This window comes from Delphinus delphis, chromosome 9, assembly GCF_949987515.2.
Source record: "Delphinus delphis chromosome 9, mDelDel1.2, whole genome shotgun sequence".
In the NCBI taxonomy this organism is placed as follows: domain Eukaryota; kingdom Metazoa; phylum Chordata; class Mammalia; order Artiodactyla; family Delphinidae; genus Delphinus; species Delphinus delphis.
The window spans coordinates 96,444,410-96,459,990 of NC_082691.1; the positions used below are offsets into that span (position 1 = coordinate 96,444,410).

General features: G+C 37.2%; 1 protein-coding gene across 4 annotated transcripts in view; it reads right to left on the minus strand.

The window, feature by feature from the left end:
* TPK1 (thiamin pyrophosphokinase 1) overlaps positions 1–15,581 on the minus strand; it is a 334,385-nt gene that overhangs the window by 203,006 nt on the left and 115,798 nt on the right. For all 4 annotated transcript variants that reach the window (XM_060021056.1, XM_060021054.1, XM_060021055.1 and 1 more), the window contains one exon: positions 10,962–11,031. In XM_060021056.1, the coding sequence (XP_059877039.1) occupies positions 10,962–11,031 (70 nt within the window). The remainder of the gene's footprint in view (positions 1–10,961; positions 11,032–15,581) is intronic.

Genomic DNA, 15,581 nt, shown 5'->3' on the forward strand with positions numbered 1-15,581 from the left:
GGAAAAACGATGGAGGCAAAGATCGAGAAGATGCAAGAAATCTTTAACAGAGACGTAGAAGAATTAAAGAACAAACAAACAGAAATGAATACAATAACTGAAATGAAAACTATACTACAAGGAATCAATAGCAGAATAACCGAGGCAGAAGAACAGATAAGTGACCTGGAAGACAGAATGCTGGAATTCACTGCTGCAGAACAGAATAAAGAAAAAAGAATGAAAAGAAATGAAGACAGCCTAAGAGACCTCTGGGAAAACATTAAAGGCAACAACATTTGCATTATAGGGGTACCAGAAAGGACAAGAGAGAGAGAAAGGACCAGAGAAAATATTTGAAGAGATTATAGTCAAAAACTTCCTTAACATGGGAAAGGAAATAGCCACCCAAGTCCAGGGAGCGCAGCAAGTCCCATACAGGATAAACCCAAGGAGAAACACGCCGAGACACATAGAAATCAAATTGACAAAAATTAAAGACAAAGAAAAATTATTGAAAGCAGCAAGGGAAAAATGATAAATAATATACAAGGGAACTCCCGTAAGGTTAACAGCTGATTTCTCAGCAGAAACTCTACAAGCCAGAAGGAGTGGCATGATATATATAAAGTGATGAAAGGGAAGAACCTACAACCAAGAGTACTCTACCCAGCAAGGATCTCATTCAGATTCGATGGAGAAATCAAAAGCTTTACAGACAAGCAAAAGCTAAGAGAATTCAGCACCAACGAAGCACCTCTACAACAAATGCTAAAGGAACTTCTCAAAGTGGGAAACATAACAGAAGAAAAGGACCTACAAAAACAAACCCAAAACAATTAAGAAAATGGTCATAGGAACATACATATTGATAATTACCTTAAATGTGAATGGATTAAATGCTCCAACAAAAAGACACAGACTGGCTGAATGGATCCAAAAACAAGACCCGTATATATGATGTCTACAAGAGAACCACATCAGATCTAGGGACAAGTACAGACTGAAAGTGAGGGGATGGAAAAAGATATTCCATGCAAATGGAAATCAAAGGAAAGCTGGAGTAGCAATACTCATATAAGCTAAAATAGACTTTAAAGAATGTTACAAGAGACAAGGAAGGACACTACATAATGATCAAGGGATCAATCCAAGAAGAAGATATAATAGTTATAAATATATATGCACCAGATATAGGAGCACCTCAATACATAAGGCAACTGCTAACAGCTATAACAGAGGAAATCAACAGTAACACAATAAAAGTGGGGGCCTTTAAAACCTCACTTACAACAATGGACAGATCATCTAAAATGAAAATAAATAAGGAAACACAAGCTTTAAATGGCACAATAGACCAGATAGATTTAATTGACATTTATAGGACATTCCATCCAAAAACAGCAGATTACACTTTCTTCTCAAGTGCACACAGAACATTCTACAGGATAGATCATATCTTGGGTCACAAATCAAGCCTCAGTAACTTTAAGAAAATTGAAATCATATCAAGAACCTTTTCTGACCAAAACGCTATAAGATTAGAAATCAATTACGGGGAAAAAAACGTAAAAAACACAAACACATGGAGGCTAAACAATACATTACTAAATAACCAAGAGATCACTGAAGAAACCAAAGAGGAAATCAAAAAATACCTAGAGACAAATGACAATGAAAACATGATGATCCAAAACCTATGGGATGCAGCAAAAGCAGTTCTAAGAGGGAAGTTTATTGCTATACAAACCTACCTCAAGAAACAAGAAAAATTTCAAATAAACAATCTAACCTTACACCTAAAGGAACTAGAGAAAGAAGAACAAACAAAACCCAAAATTAGCAGAAGGAAAGAAATCATAAAGATCAGAGCAGAAATAAATGAAATAGAAACAAAGAAAACAATAGCAAAGATCAATAAAACTAAAAGCTGGTTCTTCGAGAAGATAAACAAAATTGATAAACCAATAGCCAGACTCATCAAGAAAAAGAGGGACAGGACTCAAATCAATAGAATTAGAAATGAAAAAGGAGAAGTTATGACACTGCAGAAATAAAAAGCATCCTAAGAGACTACTACAAGCAACTATGCCAAAAAAAATGGACAACCTGGAAGAAATGGACAAATTCTTAGAAAGGTATAACCTTCCAAGACTGAACCAGGAAGAAACAGAAAATATGAACAGACCAATCTCAAGTAATGAAATTGAAACTGTGATTAAAAATCTTCCAACAAACAAAAGTCCAGGAGCAGATGGCTTCACAGGCGAATTCTATCAAACATTTAAGAGAAGAGCTAACACCCATCCTTCTCAAACTCTTCCAAACATTGCAGAGGAAGGAATACTCCCAAACTCATTCTATGAGGCCACCATCACCCTGATACCAAAACCAGACAAAGATACTACAAAAATCGAAAATTACAGACCAATATCACTGATGAATAGAGATGCAAAAATCCTCAACAAAATACTAGCAAACAGAATCCAACAACACATTAAAAGGATCATACACCATAATTAAGTGGGATTTATCTCAGGGGTGCAAGGATTCTTCGATATACGCAAATCAATCAATGTGATACACCATGTTAACAAATTGAAGAATAAAAACCATATGATCATCTCAATAGATGCAGAAAAAGCTTCTGAAAAAATTCAACACCCATTTATGATAAAAACTCTCCAGAAAGTGGGCACAGAGGGAACCTACCTCAACATAATAAAGCCCATATATGACAAACCCACAGCAAACATCATTCTCAATGGTGAAAAACTGAAAGCATTTCCTCTAAGATCAGGAACAAGACAAGGATGTCCACTTTCAATACTTTTATTCAAGATAGTTTTGGAAGTCCTAGCCACGGCAATCAGAGAAGAAAAAGAAATAAAAGGAATACAAATTGGAAAAGAAGAAGTAAAACTGTCACTGTTAGCAGATGACATGATACTATACATAGGGAATCCTAAAACTGCCACCAGAAAACTACTAGAGCTAATCAATGAATCTGGTAAAGTTGCAGGATACAAAATTAATGCACAGAAATGTCTTGCATTCCTACACACTAATGATGAAAAATCTGAAAGTGAAATTAAGGAAACACTCCCATTTACCATTGCAACAAAAAGAATAAAATACCTAGGAATAAACCTACCTAGGAGACAAAAACCTGTATGCAGAAAACTATAAGACACTGATGAAAGAAATTAAAGATGATACCAAAAGATGGAGAGATATACCATGTTCTTGGATTGGAAGAATCAACACTGTGAAAATGACTATACTGCCCAAAGCAATCTACAGATTCAATGCAATCCTTATCAAATTAACAATGGCATTTTTTACAGAACTAGAACAAAAAATCTTAAAATCTGTATGGAAACATAAAAGACCCCAAATAGCCAAAGCAGTCTTGAGGGAAAAAAACGGAGCTGGAGGAATCAGACTCCCTGACTTCAGACTATACTATAAAGCTACAGTAATCAAGACAATATGGTACTGGTACAAAAACAGAAACATAGAGCAATGGAACAAGATAGAAAGCCCAGAGACGAACCAAAGCACCTACGGTCAACTAATCTATGACAAAGGAGGCAAGGATATACAATGGAGAAAAGACAGTCTCTTCAATAAGTCGTGCTGGGAAAACTAGACAGATACATGTACAAGAATGAAATTAGAACACTCCCGAACACCATACACAAAAATAAATTCAAAATGGATTAGAGACCTAAATGTAAGACCGGACACTATAAAACTCTTAGAGGAAAACATAGGAAGAACATTCTTTGACATAAATCACAGTAAGATCTTTTTTGATCCACCTCCTAGAGTAATGGAAATAAAAACAAAAAGAAACAAATGGGACCTAATGAAACTTATTCTGCACAGCAAAGTAAACTACAAACTAGATGAAAAGACAACCCTCAGAATGGAAGAAAATATTTGCAAACAAATCAACAGACAATGGATTAATCTCCAAAATATACAAACAGCTCATGAATTCAGGGAATTTTTGTTGGGTGCTAATCTTTTAAATGAAAGAGAAGACCAACTCCTAACTAACTAAGCTCAACTAGAACATTGTTTATATAAAAAATAATCTTTAGGACTTCCCAGTCAGGATGCTATATTCATCAATTACTCTGAGAAAACTAATCTAAAAACAACAGTCCCCCCATTTCAAATTCCTACACACTAATGACACCAAAATTCATATCCCTTTCTCAAACTACTATGCTGTGAGTTTCAGATTCTCAAAGTCCCACAGAATCACAATTTAAAAAGAAAACCTCTCACATTTAGCATCAAAATGCCAATAAATTCAAAGGTAAGGACCTTAGTTTCATGATAAAACAGTCATTTAAGAAGGAATTAGAATACAATGTACAAAAGTAAAATAGCTATCTAGTGGGAAGCAGCCACATAGCACAGGGAGATCAGCTTGGTGCTTTGTGACCACCTAGAGGGGTGGGATAGGGAGACTGGGAGGGAGACGTAAGAGGGAAGGGATATGGGGATATATGTGCACATAGAGCTGATTCACTTTGTTATACAATAGAAACTAACACAACAATGTAAAGCAATTATACTTCAATAAAGATGTTAAAAAAATTAAAAAAATAAAATATTACATAAAAAAAGAATACAGTGTAATGTAAGACATTCTGGAAATAAGTGGGACATATTACTACTCATGATTTCAGACAAAAAATGGATAGTCTTTTTAGATACAAGACATTTATGGTTTATACATGCTAATAATATTAAAATATATTTATATATATCCCTGAAGTTTCTTCTGTAGCATCAAGATACTTCTAGTACCTGATACTGTATCTTAGAAACCCCTGGCTGTAAAAAAAAAAAAAAAAAAAAAGCTTCGTCTTTGTGACATTTCTGCCAAGATATCAAAGAAAAATCATTAATTCAATAAATTCTTAGATGCTCATTAGTGTACTGGATATTATAAGGCACATAAAGATTAATTATGATCACTGCCTTCCAGGAGTTCACCACCTAATGAGAGAGATAAGATACATCTACACGTAGCTAAATCACAAGGTAAAATGAGAAGGTAAATAATTACAAAGTATTATGCAAAGTTAAAGGACAATAGATCACTAGAAATTTACAACCTAGTTAAAGATATACGTCTTTACAGCTCTAAATCAAGGTAAAATGTGAATATAACATTGTAAATTTAAAAGTATTACAAGATATAAGAGACGTCCAAGTCCCATCGGGCTGGAAGGAGAGGGTGTCCTCATGGGACAGACAGCATTTTATTGAGCACAGCTGCATGGAGAGTTTTACTACAAAAAACAAAACAAAAAAACACTAGCATATGCTACTAAAACCATCTGAACATCAGTACAGCAAAGGATCTAGAAGTTCTGACCAATCAGAATGGACTGCCAGACAATCAGAATGGATTATGGGTGGTACCAATGTGATCAAGCTGCAGATCAGCCTGAGAAAGGGCCCTGGGCACAGGCAGTGAGGAGAAAGGACCTGGGAGAAGACAAGGCACGGCTGACAACAGCAGCAAACGCCACACACCCTGATTCTCACCGTAGTGAGTTTAGAGTTCATCCAGGAGACAAAGGAGAAACACTCCACCTCGCCACAGTAACCTCTCTCTCACACAGACACACACACACACAGACACACACAGACACACACACACACAGACACACACAGACACACAAACACACAGACACACACAGCACACTCTGGGGCCCTAACTAACCTTTTACACTCCATTAGGATCCTCAGAATATTTTCTAACACCCCCATTCTAGTTTAATGGTCCACACCCACGCTTTCCTTTGTCATAGAACCTATCACACAGAACTAGAGCTTTTGCATTTTGTGTTTTATAATCTACCACACCGAATGCTAATTTCCTCTTTACTTCTATTATACTGTAAGTTTCTCGGGGGCAGGAACTATATTTTATTTATTTATATATTCACAGTAACCATCAAAATATCTAACTGTAAAAGGGATTCGATGGATGCTTGAATGAATGAATGAATGAATGAATGAATGAATCACAAGTTAAATGCTACATTCTTATTTCTGCCATTGGGTTATTCTAGAGAGACTATATCTCATTCCAAAGCTTTCTCTTTTTTTTACTCAGTTTACCTTAACTAGAGTCTAACAGAACAGGGTTTAAAAATGCTTACCTACCTTAAAAGGCATTATTTTCTTAAATGATCAGTATAAATTATTTCTCCCATATTGTCAGATTACTTATGTTGTGTGATCGATTTTGTGACTGTTTCTGTACAATTCTTATTCTCTTCTACTTGATTCCATTACTTCCTTCATCTCTTAACCATAATTAGTGTGACTATAATTCTCCCGTAAGAACCTCCAGCAATGTTTCTTAATCTTTTTTTCAGATTCAGAGAGCTATGGAGTCTTTTTATTTTTTTGCGGTATGCAGTCCTCTCACTGTTGTGGCCTCTGCCGTTGCGGAGCACACGCTCCCGACGCGCAGGTTCAGTGGCCACGGCTCACGAGCACAGCCGCTCCGCGGCACGTGGGATCTTCCCGGACCGGGGCACGAACCTGTGTCCCCTGCATCGGCAGGCGGACTCTTAACCACTGCGCCACCAGGGAAGCCCAGCTATGGAGTCTTTATCCCAAAAAATGTCCATCCACTCCAAATTCAATATATTATGATTTTATTTTATGAAGCCCCAAAGTAACATTAATTAGGTCAGAGAGTAGTTTCCTGTGAGGGGGGCTGGCAACGGCAGGGAGGAGGAGAAGGCTCCGGCAACCCTGGGATGATACTCTACTTATTGATCTCAGTACTGTTCACACTGCTGTGCTCCCCTTTGAGAAAATTCATTAAGCTGTATCGTTATCACTTGTGCACTTCTATGTTTGTGTTTTAATATTCATTATGATGGAAAACATTGGTAATTACTGTCAGAGTTGACAACTTTCCGGACCCTGGTTAAAAACTGACTAGAGCAACAACTGTCCTTCTCTTACAGTATCTGTTAAAGATGCAGAAAAAGGACTAACTTGGGTGAGGGAGGAGAGCAAGGGTGGTTGGGGGCAGGGCGGGGAGTGCATAACCCTCCCCATCATCACTTTTATTTACCTAGTACAAGCAAATAACAATCGCCCAATATTCTTTGCTGTGGACAGTTTACACTTTTCTGATCTAATACAGTGTCAATAAAATCATCGCTAGAAAAACAAAACAAACCTCCAATGCCTATCAATGATGAGCAAGAAAAAAATCTGCTCCGTAAAATCTTCCTAGCAAATCCTACCTTGCTTCTCTTCTATTTTTTCACCCTCATCTCTGTATCCTGTGATTATTCTGATCATGGGGCCAGGCTTCTCCATCCTGGTTCTGACCAACGGTGGGTTTTACCTACTTGGGAGAAGACAGGAGGCAGATGTTGCGAGCCCACCAATGGACTTTTTCATCACAGACCACTACCAGAATATAAACATGAGACTTGAGTCAGTATCAGGCTGGAGCTGTAGAATTGGGGGTATTAGCCCACACATCTGACACCCAAACTTACTACCCCACATTTCCAAAAACAGACATCTGGGGTTAGGAAAACAGTCAGTTAAGAGTACAGGAGTACAGTACAAAGAGTCTTCATAAACTGTCTTCCTCTTTAATCTCAAGTCCACAACCACAGCTAGGATCCAAATATCACTGGTGGTGCCCATTCTATGTCTCCTTGACTGGGTCTTCACCCTGCCTCAGTTTCATGTACAGACTGAACACACACCCGAATCAGAACCTATCAGCTCTCAGAGCAGAGGTAATCTAGTTACTGAAAATACACAGGTCATCAAAGTCACTCAAAACCTCATGGTGAGAGAGAACAGAGTAACTGTAATCAAATACTTATTAACAAATATTTTCTGAGAATCTAATTTTCTAGGCACAAGGGACTTTACATTCATTGAGCTTACATTCACTTGAGCAAGAAAAATTAGTCATATTTTCTGAACTCCAAATGGCAGAACTCAATGCAACTCTTTGCTACTTAGGAAAAAATAACAATTTTTTTTTTTTTTTTGGCTGCACTGGGTCTTTGTTGCTATGCACAGGCTTTCCTCTAGTTGCAGCAAGCAGGGGCTACTCTTCATTTCAGTGTGCAGGCTTCTCATTGCGGTGGCTTCTCTTGTTGCAGAGCATGGGATCTAGGGTGCTTGGGCTTCAGGAGTTGCAGCACACAACCTCAGTAGTTGTGGCGCACGGGTTTAGTTGCTCCATGACATGTGGGATCTTCCTGGACCAGGGATTGAACCCATGTCCCCTACATTGGCAGGCGGATTCTTAACCACTGTACCACAAAAGAAGTCCCAATAACAGATAATTTTATTTTTTTCTTTTTGTTCCTCCCGACTCACTAGCATATACTCAGATCACCATGAACTGTTTTCACAATAAATAAAAACATTAAGGGCTTCTTTATAAAAAAAAAAAAAAACACCTGGTAAATGGAGAGAGGTGACTTTCAAAGTAGAAACAAAGACAAACATTTGTAAAAAAAAAAAAAAAAAACACAAAAGACAAACATTTGTGAAAGATGTAGAAGACTGAATGCATTCCGTACATGATCAGACGTAAGGTCACCACTGAACTTTGCTTCAGCCCTATCCCTTGGCAAACCCTGCTCCTCTGTTACTGTCTACATCAGCCTTCCTTCTTTCCATTCCTAATGTGTAAAGATCTCACTTTCTCTTCAACTGGAGATGATTCTCTACATATTCATGTTTTATTGCATAATTATAAGGTATTACATTGTAGATTAGCACACTGAATAAATAAAAAAATAAGAACAAGCGAAGCAGCGGTCCACAACCCTAACTTGGCTTTTCAAAACTCATGAATATTTTTTCCATTTCCATTGTAAAGCCTTTCTGTTAAAAATACAGTTAATAGGAACAATGTTTAGTTACCTATGTCCAATTAGTTTAACTGGGTAGGGTTTGGATTTAATGAGATTTATTCCAAGACTTTAATTCCCACATGAAGCAGTTAGCTTCACTCATCTCCCTATTAGGGACTCTATCTTCACCCCAGCCAGCCACGTCCCTAAGCATCAGACTATGCATCACGGCAAACAATGTTATTACAACTTGAAAATCAACAACAAATACACTTTCTTCTTAAACATCTTCATATATGGACAAATGGATGCTAGATAAATCATATAAATCTTCTTGGAAGATTTCCGTAACATTACTCATAAATGTGTTCAGAAATATAAGAAATGATTATTTCGAAATTTGGGCCAAAAATAATGGCACCCATTCCCAGATCCAGCAATGTACACTACTTTCAGATGCGAGTAAACATGTTGGATGTTGTATTTCTCACTAGTGGCCAGCCCAATCCAATAAAATTAATCAGTACAGAAATCTATTTTTTCATAGGCATTCTAGATGGTTCTTATGATCAAGGAAGAGCTGGGAAGTACTGTGTTAATACCCTTTCACAGCTCTGGTTCATGTAATTATGTTCATGAGCTACACCCATCACAAAGAGAAGAAGCACTCAGTACCAGATTGCTGGCCACTAAGCAGCCTATAGGCATGAAACAAACAGCCCCCAATTCATATCTTGCCCACATGGCCATTATGCTCCTCTCTGAAGCAACTGGCCCAGACACTTCTATACACATACTTGAGTATTTTTTCACACACTGTCCATGTCAAGTCTTCAAGAATACAGTCAGAGGAATCCATAAAGTTTAAAAATAAAGACGCACAGGGGCTTCCCTGGTGGCGCAGTGGTTGAGAGTCCGCCTGCCGATGCAGGGGACACGGGTTCGTGCCCCAGTCCAGGAGGATCCCACATGCCGCGGAGCGGCTGGGCCCGTGAGCCATGGCCGCTGCGCCTGCGTGTCCGGAGCCTGTGCTCCGCAGCGGGAGAGGCCGCAGCAGTGAAAGGCCCGCGTACCACAAAAAAGAATTTAAAAACAATAAAATAAAGACGCACAAAATGTTAAGAATTTAAATTGTCTTCCTAGCTGTCACTGTGGCTATATTCTTTGATAATGCATCCAGACATGCCCAATCTCATGCCTTTCTCCTATGGGCAACCAGCTGCTCTCAAAATAACAGCTCCAATATTAAAAACGTGAAGTAAAAATTTTGATGCCATAAAGATGCATTTTACATCATTTCAAAATACATGTATTTAAACTCACAGCTACAGTATGCTGCATCAAATATTTTTATTTTTTGCAGCAAGGAGGTGATTTCTCAAACTATAAACATTTCAGTACATTGAATAACACATATGGTAGAAGTAGAACTAAATTTCATAGCTAGTCTACTTATATCTAGACTATAAATTCTTGTGTTTGCCAAGAGGATGAACTACACACATGCTGGCAATGAGCTAGATTTAAACTGTGCTTTCATCAAATGTATTCTCACATCTAAAAATAGCTCACCATGCAAAGATCAGGAAAACGAGAGAGCACAGATAACAAATCATTAAGAAATAAATTATTTATCTCTTTAAAATATATGTATGCATAACTCAGAAGATAAATTACACTGAGTTTTACTCGATGCTAATATAAAAATCTTGAACCTTCTACAGCAGTATATATCTTTTATATGAGATCAGTTTGTATTCCTTTAAACTGTTTGAATAAAAACTCAAATTACCATTATTTTAGTCAATGTTCAAAGTCCTCACAAATATCGATATCTGATAATGCTACTTCATGAGACTGTGAAATAGTAGAATGTTTTTTTATTTTCAGTAAGAATAAGATTGGCCTATTTCTACTTGCAGATACCATTCAAAGCAAAGAAATAATACAACATGGTTAAGCAGCTCTCTCCCTGAGGTGGTTTTCTGTAAAAAGAATTTGAAGGAAAATGAACAGTCACCATTTACTAAGAAGAGAAAAAGCAAGCTCAAGAGCAGAACTGATATAACAGACACTGGCTGAAAGAAAGCATACCTTTCCCTCTCTCCTTCCGTGACGTCATATAAGCGGTTGGCACCTCCATCAGCACAGGCTCTTAAAAGAGCTTCAAAAAGAAAAAAAACAAAGAATATTTCAATATAGGAAGCTTAGAGCAGTATCTTTCAAAGGCTGAACGTTAAAAGGCACTCAGACACACACACGCATACACACACACTCACGCTCCCCTCCTTGGATCATTTCACATTCAGCCAGTGACACTGCTGGTACTGAAAACGATCCTACACATCACACACACAAGCGAGACCACCAGGCAAGTCCCTTGCTCCCTTATTTTATTAATTTTTATAGAAATTTTCTATTTATGGCAGGTATTAAGGGTTTCCATATTTTACTGTGATATGGAAGATTTCTTTTAAAAATAAATCATAGGGCTTCTCTGGTGGCGCAGTGGTTGAGAGTCCGCCTGCCCATGCAGGGGACACGGGTTCGTGCCCCGGTCCGGAAAGATCCCACATGCCGCGGAGCGGCTGGGCCCGTGAGCCATGGCCGCTGAGCCTGCACGTCCGGAGCCCGTGCTCCGCAATAGGAGAGGCCACAACAGTGAGAGGCCCGCGTACCACAAAAAAAATAATAAATAAATAAATAATAAGCATAACATCATAGGTTTATTTTAAAGTATGAAGTAACTAATAATCTAGATATATATGACTGTAAAAATTGAGAAGTTGGTACAAAATTGACTGAAACTTGGGAAGCACTAAGATAATCAGATAAGGCAAAAGAGCCCCAGCTGCCTCTCTAACTGGGCCTTTTTATCTCTTGGCTTACCGTGCTTTTCCCCTAGTATCATCCTAGGATTTGATGCTGCTGGTCAATCATTCCTTGAAATTTTCTTAGTCCATTGTCTACTATTTTTGTCGTTGTTACTTCTCTAATTTCTAATTTTCCTAGAAATGGTCAGTATCTTAGCATCAATTCATCTCTTTATTTAAAAAAATATATCCTTTATCTAATAGTTTCAAATCAAACTTTTTCTTTTTAATCCTGGGCAATATAAGAGTGAATGCTGAGATGTCTAAGATTCTAATTCCTCACCCTGAACAGACCAAAGCCTTGCCTCTGTCCCCACAGAGCTGTTAAAACCAACCATTAGGTCATAAAAATCAGCAAAGACCTTGGACACCAGCAGTTTCAGAAGAAACAAACTATAATCGGCCCTCCATACCCAAAGGTTTCAAATTTGGTCCCCGGCTGAATCTGTGGAAGGAGCTGAATTCCTGTGTTGCACCGTTTTATATTAGTGACTTGAGCATCTGCGGATTTTGGTATCTCAGGGGTTCCTGGAACCAATCTCCCACGGATACCGAGAGACAACTGTATTTTTTTGAGCTACTTCCTCATTTTATTGCACTTATGAGATCACCTTCCCTTTTTGCAAATTCAGCTACACATTTAAAAGAGTGTTTATAAAATCTACCTCCAAATTTCTAGGTGTTTTATAACAGGTGGAATATTGGAAAAGATAGTAAATTGACCGTACTGGCATGAGTAAAGGTCCCAAAGAATTTTCCACTAATCAATGATATACGGGAAATAGTTTTCTGTCCTATATTATATCAGAAATAAAACAGAGGCCAAGTGGGGAAAAAAAAAAAGAAATCCCTTTTTTGCTTCAGCTTCTTCTGTAAATGGTAATAGTATCACCTTTGACAGAGGTATTAAGCAATTAATGACTTAATAATTATAATAGTGCTCATCACAATACTGGAACATAGTAAGCATTCAACAGACTAAAGCATTCATTAGTCCTCTTTCTCCATTCCTGTTAGAATGAAAATAAAGTCTAAAAAGCATTGTTTTTCTAGAAAAGAAAAGCCTAAGGTCCTTAAAAAGTGCAAAACAAAAATAAGAGTTTTTACAAGATATCTAAGAGGGACATCTCATTTTACCCATTACCAACAACACGTATTTCCCTTTAAGGAAAGGGACCCAAATTCAAATTATACCACAAACATAACCTGCAGAAGATCACAAAATATTCTGCATATTTCCTTAATACCAAAAACTAAAAGTTCAAAGACATCAAAAGCTAAATGGAGAGATAATCTCACATACAAAAGATGCTGTACAACAAATGAATAGGGAGATGGAAAAGACTGATAAATAGAAACAGATGAGGGCTTCCCTGGTGGCGCAGTGGTTGAGAGTCCGCCTGCCGATGCAGGGGACACGGGTTTGCGCCCCGGTCCGGGAAGATCCCACATGCTGCGGAGCGGCTGGGCCCGTGAGCCATGGCCGCTGGGCCTGCGTGTCCGGAGCCTGTGCTCCGCAACGGGAGAGGCCACGGCGGTGGGAGGCCCACGTACCGCAAAAAAAAAAAAAAAGAAACAGATGGTAAACTGTAATTACCCTCAGAGTATATAATACATTTCTCTGTAAACAAAATTAACAAGTCTGTTGTATCTTTTTATGTAAGATCTTTTTATGTAAAATTGATTCACTGAAGTAAAATGAAAATCTAGAAGTAGTGGCAAAGGATTATCAAATAGAATGACTTGTCATGTTTTCGCACTCTATTATTTTACAAATATCAGTTGAATTCAACATTTATACCTATCATGTGGCAAGCCCTAAACAGAATAGAAAGATGAATAACAGAAAGAACTAGTTCTCCAGACTCACACTATTGTGGAAAAAGGAGAAAGAGAAGCACATATATACATTGCACTGTAGACATTGATGAGGGCTATGACAGAAGCAATGAAACATGATGGGAGGACTGGGACAGGAGACAATTTCAGTGGACAAATCTGCAAAACTGTGTATTATTAACTCTAGTTCAGCTAAAATCAGTGTTACTTTGATAATCCAAAATTGTTTTCTCCTGCCTGTTATTTCTCACACCCAGACTTAAACTGGTATTTTTAGAGCAGTTTTAATAAAAGAGAAATACCTAAGTCTTAGGAAGTAAATTTGTCCACATCTATTCCTGTTTTAAATGAATAAAAGAGTTAAAATAACCATGATGAAATCTGTGGACCACTCTTTTATTACCTAGAAGCTGGGATTGTGGTGCAATCCATCTGAAAGAAAACACAAGCTCCAGTCTGTCCCTAAAACTATTTTGTTTTGTTGTCAATAAAGCTTAACAAAAAAGATATACTCTACCACTTTTAAATCTTATTAATGAAATATTTTCCATGTACTTAAATAAAATTGCATTTGGAAAACAAAATTTCAAGCATGTATTACATAATGTTGGCATGAATTCATTGGTAGCAATTTGAAAGCTGAGTAAACAAATGACTATTAATGAAAGAGACCAACTAAAAAAATCAGTAGTAGAGGACACTCTCAAATAGGATATTTTTGATAAATCACGAATCAGCCTCAAAAATATGTTCACTCCATCATCATTTAAATTGTCCCACGTTTTAATGAAAAGAAGTTACTGCATGAGTTATCTTTAATGTAAAAATGTCATTGGCTCATACAGCAAAATTTTTGCAGATTTATCAAATACTACAGTTTCAATGCTTGAATAGTTATTTACTATGGATCAGGCTGATAAACAGCTGAAGACTAAAATACATTAAAATCTCTACATCAACTTTATATATTGGTACTACCAATAAGCATGCTAAATACATCTGAAACTAATTTTTTTTTAACCTGGCATAAGTTACTGTTACTGACAAATAATGAAGAGCTCCACTCACAATCAGAGGTTAATTGGTTAGTTCATTAATTTCTGTTGAATAAAGCTGGACAGAAATGATTTGACTTTCTGAAAAGTAGACTATGATATTGGTTCCAAGTATTAAGATGTAAGAAAAAATAAAGTAAAATCAAAGAAACATTTTTCAGTGTCAGTCAACTGAAAGAACACTAGACATAAAGGATTTTGATTCCAGTCTGGATCAGCCACTTATTAGTACTATGACTGATCTAATCCCAAGTGTGCTGATTCCAATGCAAAATAGAGTATTATATATATTTTACCAAGCTCACAAAATTTTTCAGGAACTGGAGAGAGACAACAAAGATAAAACCAGAAGGAAGTAGCATGGGGAATATTCTCTTACATGCAGTTGATAAAATTATAATTTTGAGAGACAGTTTGGCAGATTTATAAAAATTTCAATGTGTATGTCCTTTGATCCAGAAATGCTAGGTAGCCTCTATAAAACTTGCCCAAATTCACAAGGGCGTATGTACAAGGATAGTCACTGTGATATCATATGTAATCCTGAAAAAGCTGTTAGCAAACTTGAATGGTCATCACTTAAATATTGGTAAAATATATCAAGGCCCTTGTAAGGAACCATTAAAAAAAAAGTAGCTCTTATATGTATTTATATGTTATCTCTTATAAGATATGTTATTTAAAACTTTAGGTCAAATCTTCCTTGCAACAACAACTCAGAGAATACATAGAAATATGCCTAATTCAATAAAACTAAGAATTGTACCAAGGTTACTATGTCAAGAATGCTTATCCAAGTAATCAGTGATCAGCATTAATAAGACGCACCCACACTGGAGAAAGGATGCTAGATCTACACCCTGAGGAAGCTCCTAAAAACAGCAAGGCACAACAGCTCAAGACACCCGAGAATCAATGTCTTCCTGGTCAGAAGCATACCAAACTAG